Below are 23418 nucleotides of genomic sequence, written 5' to 3'. Positions count from 1 at the left end.
AAAAAAAATTGTTTTAACACAGTATTCAGAAGTAGCCAACAAACTGCAAGTCTGACTTTAATGTAAAAAAAAAACATTGATAACAGCAATTACTTCACATTAACTGACACAACTTTGTATGTAACTTACAATATTCTGACAGTAGAATACAGTATGTGTTGATTTTGTTGCACCATAAAAATAGAAAATGAAAACTGGTTGTTTCCAAGACCTTGCCTTAATAATATGAACACACCCGAAGGTCAGGTTCCCTTTGTGGTAGATTTAAATGACATTGTAAAAGTACATTTTACTTGTACAGTGAAACAGTCCAAACTCAAACGAAAAAGTGCATTGCCATATGTAATTTTAAAACAATATACAAGTAGTAATGTAGTAAGTAGTAAGTAGTAACATTTCATTGCCAGCAACTACTGCTGCATGCTGTATTGTTGTGCATTTGATAAATAAACTTTGATTTGATTTAATGAAACAAAATACACTAGTGACTAAATGTGCCGATTCACAATATTGAGAAGATCAATCGTCTAACACAAAGGCATTCTAATGTTCCCAATTGTGTCAGTTAATTGCCCTTTAGTAATTAATTATTTTACCAGGTGCAGTTTATTTAATAGAACGTGTTTCTCAAGACAGCTTATGAGCCAATGCAGCTATACATTTTATTTTATCCACTTTTCAAGTGATAATTTTACAAAGCTCTGGACTTTGATGAAGCCTGCCAAGGCTGCCTTGTCTCAAGTGGTACCTAAGACAAAAGATTTTAAACTAGGTTTACAATTGATAGATTTACCGCAGGATTGTTTTAACCAAGACCTGAGTTTTTGTCAGAAATTGAGGGAATGGTCATCCCAGTGTGACATTCTAGTATTAAGTGTTCATCCTACAGATTTTTTAACATTTTTTTACAGATTTTGTATAATGCATTACTTAGAAATTATTTTGAAAATTCTTTACCCTTCATTTAGCACCTATATTTTAGAGAGCACATTTAGTTTGTTTGAGAATGCATGTTCCCTCTTTACCATTTAAAGTGTTATGTGTCTTTATATCAGGGAGAATTCTTTTTTCTAGTGTTGTACTGTAAAAGGCAGGGCTCACAGTACTGTAAATGTAGCAGGGCTCAGTGCACTGAGAGGGTTACAGAAGTGATGTCAACCCCCTCTGAAACCTAGATGGTGTAAAACTCTAATGCTGCAGAAGACCTTATCTTGTGATGCTGAGGAATTCCCCACTGGCTATGGAGTGGTGCTGTGTGGCTCTAGTCCTGCTATTGACTTTGATCAAATCCTGGCAGGGGCAGAGTAGGGCCAAACTAGTCAGTGCTGTCATGTAGAATTCTCACATTGTAGTGGACCTGGGCTTTTGGCGTGGCAGAGTTATCTATTGCATATGGAGTGGCGCTTATGATATGCTCAGCATTCCTTACTACAGTATAATTGTTAAAGTTTAGAACTTGTTTGCATAGCAAGCTGGTGTCTGGACCTGCATGATAATTTACATTAATTTTAGACTTCTAAGTTTGTAAATTATAACCACCTAAAACATTACACAATTGTTCGGATGCTTTTTTGTTGAATAGCCTTTTTGAATCTGCTTTTTGTAATACTGTAATACTGTATACACTCTGATTCTGCAAAGAACTGACTTCTTTTGAAATTCTCCTAAGAGACTCTTTACCTCTGTGAAGTGAAATCATAAATATCTTACACAGTATCTACTTCATCTCGATTCTTAGGGCCATGGCACTTCCCTGCACTAACCTCTTTAAAGCTCTCTGTTTAAAAATAGTGAGCAATTATCTGCAGTTTTATTCCAGATTTTCACATCTCCCTTGCCCTATTATCTTATGTTATGAAAGCTGTCAGCTGAGAGGAATGTAAGCTCAGTCACAAGGCATAATAGTTTTAGAGGAGTAATTTAGGGAAAAACTCAAATGTAGCTAATATGGAAATGAAAGAAAAAACTGTCAACTAGCGATTTACCTTTTTTCTAATAAAATTCACTGGTGACCACATAAGACTGAGCCTACGTAAAGTATATACATTTACATACATGCTAGGTGTACAGTACAGAAATACTTTCTACTTTATCTTCAAATAGATAAAAATTAAGGATTTAACTCTCAGATCCTTTACAATAAATGAGCAAACATAAAAGTACAAAATACAAGCATCCTCCCTGAAGAAACTATATATACAGTAAAGATAAAAAATACATTTATCATTCTATTTAGATAAATTATCACAATCAAATTCATAAGACTGACATTTTTTAGTAAATGCATAGTGGAGAAAGGAAAACTTTAAGTACAGATGTCTTTTTCCCAGTTTACTAAGTACACATCTATATTGATTTTCCTAAAAAAATATTTAAAACAACCAAAGTGAACAAAAACAGACAGTGTTATGACTAGCGCTTCAAGATATATTTCTGCCAAACAAATAATCTCTAATCTGAATCACAATCACAGGACATTTATTTGTCTATACAGCTCCAAAATCAATACACTATTAACATTTCCATTTAAATCATTTTAATAAATTGTATTTTAATACAATTAATTTACATTCAAGAACAAGTATCACGCTCCACAGGTCTATAGTACATAGTTTTGATAAAGCTGTTCCACGTTTATGAACAAATATTCTGCATTATTATAGTTAGGCAAGAATTGGGATTATAGAGTGCATACCTTAGTCCTTAGTCCCTTATCTGCACTGTGAGCCTCACAGTTTAGTTGGAATTGAATAAAGGAGTGATGTGGCTCTTATAGAGAATACTGTAAGTTTCACAGGGACCTGGTAAACCCAGGATAATCTTACCACTTTACGCTCACTCAGAACTGCCAGTGCTTGATTTGAATACAGCTACTCTTATTACGCTTAAACAGGCAAAGTCTTGAATATTGGATCGCCAGCATGTCAATCCCAAAACAAATTCGTAGCTTGCCATCTGTCAATGAGAATCATTAAGCTTTGAACAAACGTGCATTTAAAACACTCACTGTAACTGACACTTGCATTCAAAATAATGTTTTTTATAAACCATACTGTATATAAAGTTTATGGAAATAATTTATATTTATTGTGTAATCTAAGATGTGAGAGTTGCAGTTGTAAAAAAGGGTCAAGAGGCACATTTCAACAACAATCAATGAGTTCCAGAGGGAAGCAGCCTGCACTCAAAAATGTAAGTGAACAGAAAGCTGTATTGTTTATTCTATACTGAACTAGTAAAGAAATGTAATAAGGTAACAGAGGCATCATTTTAATTTGGTTACTTTTTAACCAATAACAAAGCTACTCTTTACAGACAACAACATTGTGAAGGGCACAATGACATTTATGACCAAATATTTTGAGATTTCAAACACCTGTTTGTAGTGGTTTTGATGGGTTTACTGAGACAATTATTAATTGTAGCAGTAATCACGAGGTTGTTCGTCGGGGCTTTTAGAAAATCAATCGTCAGAACAACTAACAACGCACACACACGGGTTCAATACACGGGATACATTTATTAATATAACTGTGCAACAAACATATACTAGTCTGCCTGGATACGAGCGGCAGACCTTACGGTGAGGGTTATCAATATACAAGGTATATAATCTTGAAGAGATGCAAACACAAAGAGATACACAACAGAGAATATATGTCAATATATATCGTTCGGTTACCAAATCGCTAATCAGTGTTATTACCCACTGTTACTCTAAACTCGGAAGTAAATACATTACTCATGAATTAAATTGATAACAACTTGTGTGGAGGTACAATTGAATTCTCGAGACGCAATGTAGAACATGGGGTTTACTTATCCACTGTGTTTGGATTTGGAGTTTCCCGGCACGAACACCAAACTAGCTGACAGGCTCTGTTGCAGCCTCTGTTGCAGCGGTTGTCCAATGGGCGTTGTGACGGCGTCCTCTGGCTACCGGCCAACCAGTCGAGGTGCAGCTCGGAGTAGGACGGGCGGAGGAATCTGACTGCGGCGCGCAGGGCAGTCGTTGCTCCGAGGGGATCTACCAGCAGTCCGGCTGGCTAGTAGAAAGTCTCTATGCACAGAGTGTGACCGCGAGTCCTCACAAGTCACTCTTTTGCCTGGGAAGAAACGGGTTCGTTCCCGGTCCAGCGCTGCTTCTGAATAAGCTATTCAGGTTGTCGACGAGGGTCCAACTGTAGGCTGCCGTTGATCAAGCGGAGCATTCACGTTGGTAGAATTCTGAGTACGTACGGGTTCCTCGGCCTCGCGCTTAGAACAAAGTCCAAGTCCTTTTGCAGACAACAGCAGTTGTCACGTGATTGTCTCTGAGGATGCGCGAAAATGGCCAAGGAGAGCCCAGAACTGAGCTTGCGCTCCCTTTTTGATCAAGACCCAGATGTGTGCTGATTGGTTGAGAGTTTGGCGGGCATTGTAGACCCACGTGGTATTACCACGCCCTGCCAGTCCCTGATTGGTTGGTCAAGGTGAGATATGAGTCACTTAGTCCTGACACTTAGGAATGCAATCCAGATGTCCAACTCACACTCCCTAGACAGATAGGCGCCAATGGCTGACCATTGATCATGATAGCCAGGCTTAGCTTATCACAAGAAAACATCTTAAATCAGCTTGCATGAATTCTTTCTCTGTGGCTGCACCACAGAGATGGAGGGTGAGATGGGGCCTCTTTTAGGAGCATACCAACGCTTAATTCTGTCTTATTAACAAGCATTGCCGCTACATATCCCCCCTTTTTGAAGGTCACGAGGTCCTGAGGCGTTGTTGCCTTCAAAACAAAAACAGAGTTAAGTGATGTCTGTTGTACCCCGGTGGATTCTACCACCCAATATTCACATTACCTCTGGAGAATTTGTACAGGAAATAGTGTTGGAAAGAACATTGCGTATACCTGCTCAGTTATAAGGTACATAGAAATGAGGCATCGGGCGTCATCATTAGCCCTAGACCTTAAACTTCCGGCAGTTCACTATCAGTATCGGATAGCTCTGCAGCAGGCAGACGCTTGGGCGTGGTTACCTGATTTCGGTGATAAACCATTGCTCCCTTTGTCTCATTCAAACTACCCCGCAAGGCTTTGATACAAGAGAACAGCATCCAACACATTACCCCAGCCATGATCCAGCTACCCAGCAGCAGTGTCAAGATGACCACGTTCACTGTTCCTAGCGCCCCAGAGGATCCACAACGACTGTGCTTGGGACCTACCAGTGTAGTTTTTAAGTTTGTGTCGTTGAGAACAAATTCGACTACCTGTACACCCTCAAGACTTACTGTCTCTTGGACTCTCTCATCCAAGTCAACGCTGTGTCCTCTGAAAGCGTCCACAATCTCGAGTCCCGTTTCATACAGTTCTGACTCCAGGTGATACAGTGCTAAATCGTTGAGATGCACTATAGCTCCTTCAGGAACTTGTAGAAAAACTGTTTGGTTGGGTAGCTGCACTTCGGTAGCTGTATCATGTCTGTCATAGGTTATTGTAACCGTTAACTGTGGTGTGCTGACCAGCCATTTCTTTCCCACCTGCTCAACCCGGGGTTCGTTAACCTCACGTTTGCTCGTCACTGTGGCTTTACACTTTTCAGTGGCAGCCCCCTTTCTGATACCACACAACCTCTGAGTTGTGTCCCTAAGGAATGGCTTACTTGGGCATACCCAGTGGATATCCTTGGTTGATATACACAGTTCCAGGTTTGGAACAAGGTACAAATTCGGATCATCCTCCTGGTAAGCTACGAGCGGTGGGGTGGTCAACTTCACATGCATGTCCCCCCTCCAGAAGCCAACGTTCAATATAGACTTGAGTCTATAGATATCCTTGCTACTCACGATGGGAAGGTTCAACAGGAAACCTATTTCCTTGGCTTCGGGGTTGACATGTATGGGAATGGCACTGCCTAGACTGTATGCAAGATGTACTTGCAATGGCTGCACCATCTCGGAAGTGGTTGACTTCAGTACTTCTTCTACTAAGGACAGTGGAACCAAGTAGGTTGGAATCTGTCCCATGGCTAGGCTAGTTACTGTGGCACTAAGCTCCCTAAGCAGATCCTGCATCAGCATTCTGACCTGTTGCACATAAGCATAGTCCCACTGTAACACGTCGACAATCCTGCCCACGGTGTGGAGGGTGTTATTTAACAGTGCTGCATGAAGGTTTACTGCTAAAATTGTGCCCTGTAAGGTTTTCCCTAGGCTTTCCAGCCGCTGCTGCTGTTGATACAGCTTGTCATAAATTTCTGGCATTTCCTTACGTAACCCAGACACCTGCTCTGAAAGAGGTTGACGCACTGGGTCAGCGATATGCTGATACATTTGCCCAATTGCTGGGTCCTGTTTCTGCATTTCCGCAAGATCGGTGTTAAAACCCTGTGACCCAAGCACTACAGATTGAGGGTCAGCTCCGACATCCTGTCTAGCCCTGCTTCGGGTGACCGCCTTGACCTCAGCCACGGTTTCTGTGGGTAGCCATTCCTGCTGGAACTGCCAGGGATCACCCTCTAAGGCGCCAGATTTGGCCAGCCGGTCGGCCTCATCATTCCCGTCTTTGTCGGGTCCCTTCACCTGGGAGTGTCCCTTCACCTTCCTCCAGTAAACCATCATTCCAGCCTCGGTCGTGAGCTTGTCACTGGCCAGGAACAACTCTTTGTTCTTTACTTCCTTGCCCCGGGCATTTTTCATGCCGTTACCCTTCCAATACGGAAGATGGGACACGAAGCTATGTCGGGCGTAGTTCGAGTCACTACAGATGACAAACTGTTTAAGGCCATTTGTCAGGGCCTGCTGGAGGGTGATCAGCACCCCAGCTACTTCCGCATACTGACTAGTCTTTGGTCCTAGCTTATAGCGGGTCGGCCCACAGGGAGTATTGTCTTGCCAGACTACACCTACCCCTGCTAGCACCTGCTGTTCGTGGCGAAAAGAGCAACCGTCAACATAGGCCATGGGTAAGCCCTGGCCCACGTTCTCATCGTAGTACCGATGATTGTTCGGTAGCTCAGCAGCGGGAATCATTTCTGGAGCTTCCATGTCAGTGTCACAGCCGTGACACACTTGGCCCAAAGCCAGGCCCTGTCCCAGGTACATTTTCTTGCTCTGTGCATAACGTACCTCTATCTCATAGCCTTGTAGGGCCATCATCCATGCCACAATCCTGCTACTTGACACCCTGCCTGCTTTCAGTCTCTGGCTATGCAGGAATGTCACAGGTTGGTGGCAGGTTTCGATGATGATCTTTTGTCCCCCAACATAACTACGGAAGTGTTCTACCGACCAGACCGTAGACAACAGGGCCTTCTCGCAGTCCAAGAACTTTTGCTCCACTGGGGTCAGGGCTCGACTGGCATACGCCACCACCCTTCGCTCTTGGTCATATTCCTGACTCAGAGCAGCCCCAAGGCAGTGCTCTGAGAACCCTGCTTCAAGGTAGAAGACCTTATTTTTGTCAGGGTAGGCCAAGCACGGTGCACTACCGAGTTTGCGCTTCAGCTCCATCACAGCCTGTTCTGGGGAAGGTCCCCACTCAAAGGGCACGTCTTTCTGCAACGGCTTGTGGAGGGGCCTTGCTATTTCAGCGTAATCCTCAATGAACTGCCGGGAATAATTACATACTCCCAGAAAGCTGCGCAGTTCAGACAGGTTAGTGGGCGACTTCATATTCTGGATAGCTTGGACTCTGCTGGACTGTGGCTGTATGCCTTGGGCTCCAACCAACAGTCCCACGTACTCCACTTGGGTCCTACACCACTGTCCCTTAGCCAGAGACAGTTTGGCCCCTGCACGGGAGAGCTGGGTCAACACATGCCTGATCTCGGCCATGTGTTCTTCCCAGGTCTGACTCCGCATCAGAATATCGTCCACATAGACCAGGTTGCCCCTGGCGGCTGCATCACTCATGGCTTTGTGCAGAAATATGTTGAACTCCGCTGGGGAGTTGGAATACCCAAAGGGGCATCGATTCCAGGTGAACTGCCTGTTTCCGAAGGAAAAGGCCAGTTTGTACTGGTCTGTCGGTTCTACCTTAAGGGTCCAGAACCCATTGGCCACACCCACTGTGGTGAAATATTTCGCTGTTGTCACCTTGGCTAACTCCTGATCTAGGTAGATCATTGGCCATCGTGACAAAGGAACCTGTTTATTCAGCTGCCGGTAGTCAATGGTCAGACGCCACTTACCATTGGGTTTCAGCACCGGCCACAGTGGGGAGTTATAAGTGGAGTTACACTCCCTTATGATCTGACGCTCTAGTAGAGCATCCAACGTCTGCTTTATGGACTCGTATGCCGTGAGGGGAATGCGATACTGCCTGACATAGGTTGGGCGGGCGCCAGGGGCTGTGGGAATGCGCACTGTGTGCAAATCCGTCACCCCGCAGTCATAGGCATCCCGTGCAAACACCTCCTGGAAATCCTGGAAGATCTGACGCAGCTGCTGACGCTGGCTTTCCGTTTCCAGGGCATCTGCTTTACCAACCTGTTCCTGTACCTGCTCTAGGAACCCCGCTTTTGACGGCATGGCGGTATCCCGGGTCGCACTCTTAGCTGAGTGGTCCGTCGGAACACCTGCGTGTACTGTGTACACAACCATCTCATCCTTATCGCTAAGGTCCACTCTGCACACCTCCTGGTTGCAGAATCCCTCTATTGGCATAATTGCGATCATCCGCCGGGGGTAGGTGTAGTACACCTGCTCGTTTCCCCCCTCCCTGGCCAAGGGACCAGGGAGCTGCCCCAGTACTGGGATGGCCAGTTCGAAATCATAGAAACCATTGTCAATTACCAGTCCCATGTCAGTGCGAGCAGGGATTTTGACATCTTGTTTTGCTATGTTCTGCACCAACAGGCAGGTGGCTCGGCCATTCCGTTCCAGTCTGGGGGTACCACAGACTGCTAGGTTCAGTCTGATAAACTGAGCTGATGGTTGGAAGAAAACCATCTCAGCATCCATTCTCTGTCCCTTCTTCAGGACAAGGCGTACCGGAAACCCTGCTGTTGATGCAGGAACGATCAGGTCCGATTCATTTACAACCTGGCAGGCCTGAGGAATCGTCTGACCTGACCGAATGTTCTCGGGGTCGCCGCTTAGAGAGTGGGCATCTGGGTTCACCCGTGTCCACAGCACACTGTTTACTGTGTCCAGCTGGGCGCCCAGTCGAACCAAGAGGTCTGCACCAATACAGACCGAATTGGTCAGCTGAGGTGCTACCTGGAAGTAGTGAGCAAACTTCCTTTTTCCGATGGAGATGGAAGCTACACAACTTCCTTTGCTCCAAATGGACCTATGAGGTGGGGGTGCCCACCACAGAACCTGTGACTGCGTCACCAGGGTCACCTGACGGCTTCGCGACAGGTCCTTGAACAGACCTTCACTGATTATGGACTTCTCAGAGCTGAGGCTGAGAATTACATCATCAACCTGCACTTCTGCCACCTGGACCCCTCCCACCACCATGGGGTGGTAGTCCTGGTCCCCCTGAGGTACCAGGGCGCACAGAAAGGACTCCCATTCATTACCGGACAGGGAGATCCACTCTTCTTCAGGGATGAAAAAGGGGTGTGCTTTACCTGGCGGGTCAAGCAGCTGCTCGGAGCACTGCTCCTGTAGTTGGGAGACCGTGGGAGTGCTGGCCTGGGCAGGACTTCCCTGTAGTTTTGGAAAGCAAGAAGAGACATTTATTTCTCGTCCAGAGGAACCAGGTGGAACCTCCAACTCAGCTATAGTGTTCAGTGGGCACTGTGTGGTCACAGCATAACCACTGAACCCCCCTTTTTGCTGTACGACAGGCTTAGGGTTTTTGACCTGAGCCCACAATTTTCCACGCTGGCAGTCCACCAGAGGCTCCAGCCTGTCAAGCAGGTCTTGGCCAATGAGTAGTGGCTCTGTTTTAAACCTAGAGATGTAAACAGGATGCACCACATTCATTGGCCCGAACCTAAGTGCCACCCACACTCGGTGTGTGATCCTGGCATGATCCTGGGTATAGCTGGAAATATCTATCTTACACGGTTCTACCTTAAGTCTGATGCCTTTTCCTTTCGCTACTCGTTTGAGCTCGCTGAGTAGATCGGCTGACATCAAGCTAATTTCAGCCCCAGTGTCAATCAGTGCTTCCCAATCTAAGACGTTTTCAAGAGAAACCTTGATATAAATACGCCTTGCTTTGCCTTTCTGGCTGAGATTCCCTAAGAATTGTTGGAAGCCTGCCTTTCCTTTGACTTCAGGGGCGGGGTCAGCGCCCAACTCAGAGTCACAGCCTTCTTTCAGGCAGGAACCCTCCCACCCAATCAGATAGACTGAGGGAGGGGTTTGGGGTGGATCCCCGCCTCCTCCAGTGAGAAGGGGCGTGGTCCCCCTAAGCTCATTCACGCTTCCGGCATTCGGTGCGGAAGGTTTACCCTGTCCTGGTCTCTCAAGCAGGGCTTGTTCAAGCCGGGCCAGGCGGGCTGCAGTCGACTCCCTTCGTCCAGCCTTATAATAGGCTCTGCCTGAGCCCTTGCCTTCCCCGTAGCGCTCACGGCGGCTCTGACGCTTAGTGCGGTCCTGCCTGCCTATTTTGCGCCGGGGCTTATAGGGCTCAGGAACCTCAGCTCCCTCGAGCTGAGGCGAGTCGTCAACCCTGCTGGCTTTAGTGGCGAACACGGCCGTTTTAGCAGGTTTTCGCTCTGAGGAAGCAGAGACTTCAGCTCCCCAGGCTTTTTGAGCCAACCTTCTAATGTCAGCCATTTTCATCGCTTTTGCATCTGTGTGCATCACAATCATTTTCCTGACTGAGGGATGCAGATTAGCAATGAATAAACCTTTGAAATTCACGTTCTCTTCGCAACCCTCTTCATTCCGCCCTGCAAAATAAGTGCGCCTAAGCCTCTCATAATAGTCGCGAGGGGCTTCAGCTTTTTCGTGCTTAATATGGTGCGCAGCGGCCACGGCAGCTATGGGATCGATAAAAGCCGAAAATTCTCCGATCATTGCCTGACACAGCTCCTCAAAGCTATTACAGACCTCCGGTCCTTGTCTGGACATCCAATCGTGTACCGCTCGGCTAGTAGTTTTCCTTACTAACAAAGCCTTTTCCTGTTCGGACGCTCCGGGCATAAACTGCAAAGTATGTCTCAGCTCATCGATGTAGGTTTCCACATTATTCCCTGACACTGACGGGTCAAACCTTTCTACATCTTTGGCTAACTGCCTCAGGGAGTGGAGATTAATTTTTACGGTTTCTCCGCGGGCAGGGGGACGGCCGTGATCAGGAGCAGGGGGTCTCTGCCTGAATTGCATCGCCCTTGCGTCTCGCGCAGGACTCGGCGATCTCCCCCATGCCGATCCGACCACAGACCCTGGCCGGGAGAAACCTCCTCCCGGCGCGCTGGGTGAGCGCTCCGGGCTGCTAGGTGGGCTGGCATGCAAGTGGGATCTAGCCTGTTTTGCTTCCAGTACAAAAGCATCTAACTCCTTTTGCCTTTCCTGGCTGAGCTCATTTAAACTCTCAATTTCTTTTTCTTTTTCTTTCAAGCTCGCTTCCAGGTCTCTCCTAGCTACCTCAGCCGCAGTTTCTCTAGCAGACAGGTCATCTAATTTACCTAAAACTTCCCTGAGTCTGTCTTCACTTTCCTCATTTTTCACTCTCTTTTCTCTGATTATATCCAGCAACTCAACTCGCTCCGCCTTATATCTTTCTAGCTTTCCCTGAAGCTTTTGAAACTTTGTCAGCTCGGACAAAGACAGTTCCAGCTGTTTAGCTAGATTTAAGGCGAAACTCGATAGGACCTGAACTGCGTTCACGGACCCTCCTGTGTTAAGCTGGTTCGCTACTTTAGCTACTAAATCTACTTGCAGCTTCTCAATATCATCAAAGTTCAACTTTTCGATACCGCTCCAGTAACCAGGATTGTCGTCGCTAGAAATAGTACTTATAAGCGACTCCACTTCAGACATTTTAGCAGCCATTGTCATTACGTCAGAGAAACTTTAAGAGTATTACTTTTTTTTCCTTTTGCTAAAATACAGTATGGAATTTAAACACCCGAGCAGATGGATTTCCAATCAGCACACGTTACACTAAACGCTAGAAAACAGGGGGATTTCTTTGCGCAGTTATCAGCACACCCGGTATTCGCGTATAGAAGCCGCGGTGCTGTGCTGAACTTGAACTCACAGCAATATCAGTTATTCTGTGCGATTGATTCTCATTTCATTCTTAACTCCGCCCACCCAGGGACGCCATTAAATGTAGTGGTTTTGATGGGTTTACTGAGACAATTATTAATTGTAGCAGTAATCACGAGGTTGTTCGTCGGGGCTTTTAGAAAATCAATCGTCAGAACAACTAACAACGCACACACACGGGTTCAATACACGGGATACATTTATTAATATAACTGTGCAACAAACATATACTAGTCTGCCTGGATACGAGCGGCAGACCTTACGGTGAGGGTTATCAATATACAAGGTATATAATCTTGAAGAGATGCAAACACAAAGAGATACACAACAGAGAATATATGTCAATATATATCGTTCGGTTACCAAATCGCTAATCAGTGTTATTACCCACTGTTACTCTAAACTCGGAAGTAAATACATTACTCATGAATTAAATTGATAACAACTTGTGTGGAGGTACAATTGAATTCTCGAGACGCAATGTAGAACATGGGGTTTACTTATCCACTGTGTTTGGATTTGGAGTTTCCCGGCACGAACACCAAACCAGCTGACAGGCTCTGTTGCAGCCTCTGTTGCAGCGGTTGTCCAATGGGCGTTGTGACGGCGTCCTCTGGCTACCGGCCAACCAGTCGAGGTGCAGCTCGGAGTAGGACGGGCGGAGGAATCTGACTGCGGCGCGCAGGGCAGTCGTTGCTCCGAGGGGATCTACCAGCAGTCCGGCTGGCTAGTAGAAAGTCTCTATGCACAGAGTGTGACCGCGAGTCCTCACAAGTCACTCTTTTGCCTGGGAAGAAACGGGTTCGTTCCCGGTCCAGCGCTGCTTCTGAATAAGCTATTCAGGTTGTCGACGAGGGTCCAACTGTAGGCTGCCGTTGATCAAGCGGAGCATTCACGTTGGTAGAATTCTGAGTACGTACAGGTTCCTCGGCCTCGCGCTTAGAACAAAGTCCAAGTCCTTTTGCAGACAACAGCAGTTGTCACGTGATTGTCTCTGAGGATGCGCGAAAATGGCCAAGGAGAGCCCAGAACTGAGCTTGCGCTCCCTTTTTGATCAAGACCCAGATGTGTGCTGATTGGTTGAGAGTTTGGCGGGCATTGTAGACCCACGTGGTATTACCACGCCCTGCCAGTCCCTGATTGGTTGGTCAAGGTGAGATATGAGTCACTTAGTCCTGACACTTAGGAATGCAATCCAGATGTCCAACTCGCACTCCCTAGACAGATAGGCGCCAATGGCTGACCATTGATCATGATAGCCAGGCTTAGCTAAGTGCATCCCCCTTTGGGAGCTGGTTTCTTATCACAAGAAAACATCTTAAATCAGCTTGCATGAATTCTTTCTCTGTGGCTGCACCACAGAGATGGAGGGTGAGATGGGGCCTCTTTTAGGAGCATACCAACGCTTAATTCTGTCTTATTAACAAGCATTGCCGCTACATGTTCTTCATTTCCAAGTACAGTTGATCAACTTGGAAGAGAATAAGCATTATCTGTTAACAAGATGAAATGTTTAGTGAGGGATTTAACACAGGTAAGTGGCTTTCGGTGTGATTAATCAGCTGACTCATGTGACACAGCTCAGTTAGCTGTTTATTTAAATGGTGTTTGAAGGCTTCACCACTAAAAAGAAATTCTTGAAATTATTTACTTGAAAGCCACAACCAGTGGGTTTGATATACAAGTATTACAGATAGCCAAGTATTATTTCATCAAAAAGAATGACAATTGGAAAGTTAGTATCAATAATAAATGATAAATGATGGTGCACCAGCACTGCTGGTTTCATTGCAAATTGCTAAGCAGACCCCAATTTACTTTGTTTCTTGAAATACCACTGTATCTTTCACCAAGAGGCAAAGTAATGGAGTTTAATCATCCTTTAATGCACTTCATTCCAGCTGTTAATTTGGCTTCTGCAAAAGTGTTACAACTCTGTGAGTTTGAATCACTCCTCAATGTATTGTTATCCAAGTATAGTTATTTTGTGCTACACAGTGAAGTCCATTGGCTTGGGAAAGGAACTGTCCTACATCAAAGTTTCTCGTATTTCAGAAATAAGAGGATTATTTTTTCATTGAGGATAGACACAAATGCATTACCCAAACACCAGACATCGTATGGCTGCTTGACTTTCGAAAAAAAATATTGAACGGCCTAAGATATGTATTGCAAGGGAAACGGCAAAGATAAGCACAAACATGAACAGAGCAATGAAGGCTTTCAAATCGAAATTTAACCTGTGAGTACAGAAAATGCAGAAGAGAAAAAAGCATTTTTGATATAAAATTGGAGTTACTGAACTAGAACAAACACTACTTAATTGATATACAAGCTTATTTATGTCTTTCCTCTACTAATGTGGATAAGCAAAAAGAAAGATCAAGAAAACGCTTGGTTAGATAATTAATCTTAGAGATAGAGGCATTCACCAAATTATATCAGAAGTTTTTTCCAAGATTACCTACAGGTTAATACAAATATGTGCATTACATGAGTGAAATATTAAGAACAGAAAATAAGGGATTGTTGAAGTCTGGCACAAGATCCCTATCCAATTAGGGAAACTGACTCAAGGTTATCATATAAAAAACACCTTGATTTATTATTACATCATTAAGGTACAGGCAATCAAATGAGCAAGATGGGCTCTCATTCACTGTACTGACTGAACTACCCTAGAATCCTGTAAAGAATTAAATACCTTATGGTGCACTGTCTTCGGCATTTCCTTTTTCAATACTTACCGTAGCTTATCTATATGATGTACACTTAAAGATTAAAACAATGAGCTAGAACAGGAATATTGCTTATCAATGTCTGTCCACTAGTACCACACAAAATGAAACTATATCTGGTGGACACCAGATAGTAGTAACACTCCACCAGCAGTTGGAACATACATTCTTAGGTATATTCAATTTTAAAGTATATCCCCAACATCCTGTCCTGTTCCACATCCTGGTAGGTGATATCTACAACTCTTTCCCAAGTCAAGAGAAAAGAGTGGAATAAAAGCAAGGGAGGAATGTGAAATAATGTTAAAAAAGGGCAGTTTTCTCTCCTACCTGAGGCAGTGCAGAGTTGAGCTGGCGCTGAAGGGAGTCCCGGTCGTAGATGACATCCTGCAAGTGCTGCTGCGCCAATCCCAGGCTCTCCTGTGTCTCTCGGAGTGTGTCCAGCAGCCGGTCACGCTCGTCCAGCATATTCACCATCAGCTGCTCAAAATGGGAGTCCGAGTCGGAGCCGCTGCTCTGAGAGCCCCTCTGACTAATGGGGGTGTCTTCGTTAATGGTCGGCATCACTTCACACATCATTTCTCACTGTGAAAAGATCAAGTCACAAGGATGCGGTACGCTGTTAAACAGATCATTCCATTTCCTAACTGCTTTATCTAATACAGGGTCCCGGGGGAGCTGGAGCTTGTCCTGGCAAGCAATGGGTGCAAGGCTGGGAAGGACACCTATCCATTGCAGGACAAACACATAGAAACTCACACCCAGGCTAATTTTTCTAGAAGCCAGTAAACCTACCAGTATTTCTTTAGACTGTGGGAGGAAACCAGAGCACCCGGAGGAAAGACTACGCAAACATGGGGCCAACTACCAACTATGCACAGTTTGCACCCAAGGTCCAGAACTGTATCCGGGGCCTCAGTGCTGCAAGGCAGCAATCCTAACCACTGTGCCACCCATCCCAGTATGTCTTTCTACAAATATTACACCACATGTTCCTCTAGAATCACACAAGTGTAAAAGCTTTCCAGTGTCCTGTTCTGTGCACAGAGTGAATTCCAGTGATAAATCACAAATGGAGGTCTACTGGTTTGCAAGTATTCAAGTCGGCATGGACTGATAGCCTGCAACAATATAAGAAACCCCTATATAGAGTTCGTTCAGCTTACTACTCTGAACTTATAGAAAGCAATAAAAAATAACCCTTGCTACCTATTTAAGACAATAGCAAATCTAACAAATAAGACCGACTCTATAGCACCATCTAACTTTAGTAGTGATGATTTCATGAACTTCTTTAACGATAAAATTAACACCATCAGACTTCAAACACAATTAAATAGGCTGCAAAGAAGTCTAGTACAGAAACAATATGAGCACCTCTTTAGTATTTTTCAATTAGTTAATGAATAAAAACTCAATAAATTCTTAAGACAAAGTAAACCACCTGTCCGCTAGATCCTATCCCCACCCAGCTAGTCAAAGATTTCCTCAAAGTACTGGCAGGACCTATAATTAGTATAATGAACACGTCCCTTGCATCAGGCGTTGTACCTGATCAATTTAAGGTAGCTGTTGTTAGACCTCACCTTAAGAAGCCAAATTTGGATCCACAAGTTCTTAACAAAAACGTCCCATTTCTATCTAAAATTCTTGAGAGAATAGTTGTTGCCCAACTTCAATCATATCTGGATTCAAATAATATACTTGAGAAATTTCAGTCTGGTGACCGCCCAGGCCACAGCACTGAAACTGCATTAACAAGAGTCGTAAATGATATTCTGTTAGCTACTGACACGGAGAATGCAACAGTGCTTGTGCTTCTACATCTTAGTGCTGTCTTTGACACGGTTGACCACTCTGTTTTGTTACACAGGCTTGAGTTTGAGGTTGGCTTATCTGGAACCATCCTTAAGTGGTTTACTTAATTTTTAAGTAATCGTTTTCATTATGTTCAAATATCTAATAATTGTACTGCTTCGTCAATGTCACCAGTTCAATTTGGGGTACCACAGGGATCAGTGCTGGGACCAATATTGTTCTCTCTCTACATGCTGCAGCTAGGTAGGATAATACAGAAACATAATATTAACTTTCATTCATATGCTGATGACACTCAAATATACATTTCATTTACATCAAACGACAACTCTTCTATTATCACTTTAGTTAACTGCATTAATAAATTAAAGACTTGGATGTGTGAAAACTCTTTGTTACTCAACTCTGATAAAACTGAGGTTCTGTTGTTTGGAGGCAACAATACTGATAGGACTACTATAACTTCAGCACTTAACTCAGTGGATTTAAAAATTTGCCTCAAAGACTTAGCATGTAACCTAGGACTCATATTAGACACAAGGGTCTCATTTAATGCTCTCATGTTAAAAGAGTACCTAAAACATGCTTCCTATAGTTAAGAAATATTGCAAAACTAAGGCAGTTTCTCTCCACTCAAGACACAGAGAAATTAATACATGCTCTTGTATACAGCAGGTTAGACTACTGCAATGCCCTACTATCAGGGAGCACCCACCACTCTTTCAAAACCTTACAGCGAATTCAGAATGCAGCAGCTAGAATTGCTACTAGGAGCAGAAAGTATGACCATATAACCCCCATACTTAGCTCTCTTCACTGACTTCCTGTCAGGTACAGGAAATCAAAATCCTTCTACTTACTTACAAGGCTCTCAGAGGTCAGGCACCTGTCTATCTAATGGAACTGATTAATGTTTACCATCCAAGTTCCCTGCTTAGATCACAGAATGCAGGTCTTCTTCATATTCCATGAATTAAAAAAATAACAGTTGGCGGTAAAGCCTTTAGTTACAGGGCCCCTAGCTTATGGAACAGTCTCCCAGGTATCTACTCCCAGGTAGATACATCTGTTCAGACCAAACTATCCTATTCTCCTCGCCACATATCCGGATGGCACCCGGGCTGGGTACCATCTGAGTTGGATGCTGCATCATTGCCATGGATCCAAGAGGGACATCGTGGATATAGCTATCGTTTAGGAGGAATTTACTGGTCTACAGAGATCTGCATGGAGTACTAACACACAGAAGACATGATGGATGGATGGATTAATACCGTCATTATTTCCTTTTTTTAATTATATAATGTTTTATATAATTATATATTATATATATGGAACAAGTAATAGGTTTATTCCATGCTGGAAAAAAAGAAGAAAGAAAACACAACGTTTCGGCCGTGGGGCCTTCTTCAGGTGTGTGATATATATATATATTTTAATTATATAGTGTTTTTTAAATTTAATTATACAATAATTTTTAATGATAAAAAATAATTGAACTGAATTAAATAAATCAATGAAAAAATATCTTTAGAAAGATATCAAGATAATGATAAATACAAGGATTGAAAATGCTTAAAATTAGATGCAATGCCCCTTACCTTTTTACTTACGGAGATATGGAATACTAGAATATTTTTTCTCCTCAAAATCTGACACGGCTGGACAACAGTATAATTTCCATTAATTAAACTGTAACAACGGGCAATCACAGAGCGAAAGAGGCTACCTTGCTGTAATGAAAATTGTGCCTTTCCCATGTTTAGAAGTTCTTTCCTGTCCTTTTAAAACCCACAGCATTCAGATAAACAGCTCAGAGGAAGATAGCAGTTGAAGTGTAATGAAGACGTGCACAGGCTTATGTCCCTTAGATGTGTGCAAGAATAAGCTGCTTCCCTGAGGTAAGAAAGAAGAAATACATTGATTTCTTCGTACACACTCTTTCACATTGCCCTTTAATTTTTACCATGGATTTTGTTCATGCATGAAAAAGAAAGATCTACGTGTAATGCTTTTGTAACTTTGAGGGGAAGTGTGTCTTTTGTTTGGGAGGATTTTTTTCCTTATATAAGAGGTCACAATTATTATTCACAAGTAGAAATTAAGGGAATTCAGTACAGCAAATAATACTAAGTAATATTAAGTAAATTTGTTTTTGGTTTATTCATTTACCCTCTTTACGCATTGAACAATTTAATACAAACAAAGGAATATATGTTTAACTCTTGTTTTATTTCAATAAACAAGACTAAATGTCCACAGAAAATGGCAGGTAATGCATCCTAAAAGTGGCCTTGTTGCTTTTTTTTTTCAGTTATGGAGACCAAACTCAAAAGCACCAAATCAGAGATGAAAGACAGTATTATGAGTGAGAATACAAATCACAGTGAATCTTGGAGATAAGTGCCAAATTGATTTTTTAAAATATAATAATGATAAAATATTTTCTTCTTGTGTGAAAATATACACATTTTTTTTACATTATCTCAGATCCAAGTTGTAGTCCAGGTTTTCACTCTCCAAGACTGTACAGCCCTATGCTCTCTGTCTTGTCTCTTTCCCTTTATTCCATTCTTGACTATTTCTACTGTACATCTTTCTAACCTCTTTCTTTATTACTAACCCAATAAAACTGGACTATTGCCATGTACTAGGAAACGAACTGAAGCTCACTTTCAGTACATCCTTGTTGATCCATAAAATTTACCTATGAATCTAGTTGTTCTGCTCTCATTTTCTATTCCACATTATTTGAACAATGATGAAATCCAAGTTACCTTCTCAGAAGAAAGTAAACAAATATACTGAACTTTTCAAACGTTTGGAAAGACGTACTATATAATCAAAATAGGAACAATATTGTTCATTCGTCTCTCTGAACAGATAACCATTTTTCTTTTTTCCAAGATACTACAGATAGTGATGTCAAATGTGTCCTTTCATAGAAAATCTGTACAAGTGGGAAGAGTAACATACAGTATACTGTTTTTAATCCTTCACCTTAAATCTGCCAATAAATAATCTTAGTCATCACTCAATTTTAGCCATTTTTAAACTGCTTTAGTACAGTTTCGGACTGTGAAAACTATGGGGTCTAGTTGAGATCCTACTTGAAAATCACACCTGCCAGCTTAATTCTAGCTATGGTCATGGTTGACTTCCAACATTTTAATGACCCTCTTCATTCAGTAATTCCCATTCATTTGATATTTGATATTTACATTCTACACCTATAGCACCATTCATTAAGCCATCAGAAAAAAAAGGTTAAATCATGGATGTTCAACTCGGATTGATGTGGTAATATACTGATAAGATACACTTATTAGATAAAAAACACTTTACTTAAAAATGAGAACTACTTTATCCACCACTGACATGCTGTACTCACCTACAGTATGTGACATGCAGCAGCCACCTGACCCCTGTCCCATCTCAACACCACAGCACAGAAGGACAGGTGAAATAACCATTTGAATTAAGGGTGAACTTTAGGTACACCAGGTTGTTGAAGCCCAGAGTGGAATTAGACATGATACCATGTATTATTGTTATTAACCCTCAGTCTAATGAACAGCACCATGGGATTGTTTTCAACAATGTGGTTCATTCCTCAGATTAATCACCCATCTGAAGTACAGATCCTACAGCACAGTATCCTTTGTCACTGTAGGAGGGAGTTTTTGCAGAAATTTGGTCCACAGGGAAAAATGCCATCTACAGTTTCCCCAACACAACATTTTGCAGTAAACTGGTTGTCCTTGGAGATCCTAGTAAACACTAGCCCTAGTTTTGCTTATCCTCTGAGACTGAAGAAATCAAGCTCCGAGGTGGTAATACTGTAATCGCACATTTTTTTTTCTGAACAAATTCTATGTTTCACTGATTGTTGTGTACATTTATCATTAGAACTTCTTTGAGTTTCCCATACAGAATCAAAATTATTGACATTCTTCCTTTTTAAGAGCAAAAAATGCAAAACGTGCTACAGCTCTCTCGCATCAAAATGAGACCTCCACATACTGTGTACTGGAATTGTCCTGTTTTCCAACCAAACTTTCATGCTGGTTTTATAAATATCAGCCTTCTGCATGAGCACATGCATGACATCAGCATAGGAACAAGAAAACATTTTCACCTTGTTTTTTGCTGCAGGTACATTATCTCTGAGTTAATTCCCTAATTTATAAAACCTCTTAGTAAGTGAGAATTTCAAATTCATCATCATTCTTGAATGCTAAATTCCTCATTATGACAAAACATTTATTACAATCAAGATAGTCATATATTTGACTTATGCATTGTTCTGACAGCAAATTTGTCAAGTCTTTCCTAAATCATATCTTAAAAAGTGCCACTAAATATCTTTCATATTAGATAGGTCAATTAAACAACCATAAATTCAAATTAGAGATGAATAATATTGTGAGCACTGCAGAGAATTAACTGATATCTAGGGAGATTCTTAAAGCCCTGCAAACAAATGGAATTTCACACATAAGGTAGTAGTGAATTTACAGTAAGCAAAATGTATCTATACAGTATTAATCACATGAATACTATAATACAAATGGGTTATAATTTTAAACAGTAGACTTCCTTATGCGCACGTAACACACATTTAATGAGAATGGGAGATTTAGGATGAAGACAGTTACTAATTTGGTATTATGATGTTATCTTCAGATGTTCAAATGTAAAAGTGTTTTGGTGTGGAATGTAGCCTATTAAACATCAAGTACCTCTTTTTCTTAGTCATTTAGGCCTGAAAGACACTTCATAAAATATGCTGCCAAGTTCTTAATAGCATGAGACTAATGGGCACAAAACGCTTGATAATGATGACACTAAAAGCAGTGACCATTAGCACTTCAATACAGTGAAACTGTAAAAAGAGCTGTACATTCATGATTATCTTAATTACATGTACGGCACCTTGTGTTGACAGTACATGTTCTAAGGTTTGGACTGGAACTCTAGCACGTTACATATGTTTATACAGTGCCTTGCAAACAATTCTAATCCTCCCTATGCTGTCTGAATATGTGAAATTACAAAATGATACCTACACATTTTTTAAACATAACATTTCACTCAAAATCTAGATACTCAAACTGAAGACTTTGAGTTTCAGTTCAAGGGTAAGTAAAAGTAAAATTTGAAATATGTTGATTGCGTATGTATTCAGACCCATTAACTCAGTATTTGGTGGAAGCACACTCGGCAGCAATAAAAGTTAAATTAATAAAATTAAAGTCTTTTTGTGTAGGTCCCTGATGTGGTCCATTCTTTATGGCACATTTGTTCAATTTCCCTCAGGATGCTTGAGGATCGCTTATGCACAGCAATTTTCAGGTCCTTCCACAGATTCTCAAAAAGATTAGCTTGCCGATACTGTAGGTTAATTTTCTTAACAGTTTTTGGTCTTTAGCAGACTGAAGCACGTTTTCCTCTACAAATTGCCTGTACTTTGCTCCATCCATTTTCACCTTTGGCTTGACACAGCAATGAAAAGCAGTCACATAGCATGGTGCCTCCACCATGCTTAACAATAGGTTTGAGGATGAATGAGTGATGTGCTGTGTTCTTTGGACTAAATGTAGCATTTTGAATTGTGTCTTTTTTCAACCATACAGGCCTTTGAACTCCAGCTTTTTTAAAGTCACTGTTGGTCTCACAATGCCATCTCTTAACTGTTTTCCTCCTTGCCCAGTGTGGAGGCATCCTGGTCTAGGTAGTGCTTAGTAGTACTCTAAACCTTCCACTTCTTAATGACTGACATCTCTTTCTTAAAAGGGATAGTACGTGTCTTTTAATATTTTTATAACTTTCTCTTAATTTGTGCTTTTCAGCTTAAGTCCTGGGTTGTACTGAAGGCTCCTCAGTCTTCAAGATTGATTTTTTGCTTGAAATTCACTATCTGACTGACCAATCTTACAAAGGTCGATGTATTTATTCTGCAATCATGCGAACCACTATCACTGCTCACAGAGGCCACTCAGTTGTGTGGCTTGCTATGGTTATCTTATGTACCTAAATTAAATTCGCCACAGCAAAAGGCTTGAATACTTACAGTATGAAATTATGACTTTTCCAGTTTTGTTCATATTACCTATTAACTTCTTTCTTTTTATTTCTTGTAATGAAGGGGTAGAGTAGGTTAAATATATAACATCATTTTAAAAAATTAAAGTCATGACTGCAATTTAAAGGCATGTAAAGAAAGGGTCTGAGTACTTTCGCATGGAACTGTATATAAGTGGATTGTTGGTCTGTATAAAGATTAAAACTGTAGCCTTAATCATTTCACATTGAAATATTTGAGATTTTAATGGGTGTCAATGCACTTTTAAAAACAGTGGCAATTAGGAGACGCAAAATCCATTGATTTAACACTATAGCAGCATTGACTTCAACTGACATCGACACATATATTTTTACTAATGTGAGTGTTATGTATGAGTAAAGCACAATTGTGTTTTCAAAGTGTCAGGTGGTCAAGCAAAATGATGTCTTCCTATGTCAAACAGAATTCACTGATGTGCTAAAAACATGGATAAAGGGTGATGACTAGTTGTATGTCAATAAAAGCTAACTGAAGTGTGATATAAAACATCCCACAGTTACAGCAATACATTTTTAAGATTATTTTTAAACTTAAATGTAAGTTTTAGATACAGTCTAATTAAAATAT

General features: G+C 42.0%; 1 protein-coding gene across 11 annotated transcripts in view; it reads right to left on the bottom strand.

Moving 5' to 3' along the window:
* Positions 1 to 23418, bottom strand: part of ppfia2 (PTPRF interacting protein alpha 2) — a 308407-nt gene that overhangs the window by 271226 nt on the left and 13763 nt on the right. For all 11 annotated transcript variants that reach the window (XM_088647226.1, XM_088647230.1, XM_088647231.1 and 8 more), the window contains exon 2: positions 15237 to 15491. In XM_088647226.1, coding sequence (XP_088503352.1) covers positions 15237 to 15485 — 249 coding nt within the window. In that variant the 5' untranslated portion in view covers positions 15486 to 15491. The remainder of the gene's footprint in view (positions 1 to 15236; positions 15492 to 23418) is intronic.

This window comes from Lepisosteus platostomus, chromosome 9 (assembly GCF_059453375.1).
Source record: "Lepisosteus platostomus isolate fLepPlt1 chromosome 9, fLepPlt1.hap1, whole genome shotgun sequence".
NCBI classification, from domain to species: domain Eukaryota; kingdom Metazoa; phylum Chordata; class Actinopteri; order Semionotiformes; family Lepisosteidae; genus Lepisosteus; species Lepisosteus platostomus.
Note: the sequence above shows the minus strand (reverse complement) of the source record. Positions and strands in the feature narration are given on the sequence as shown.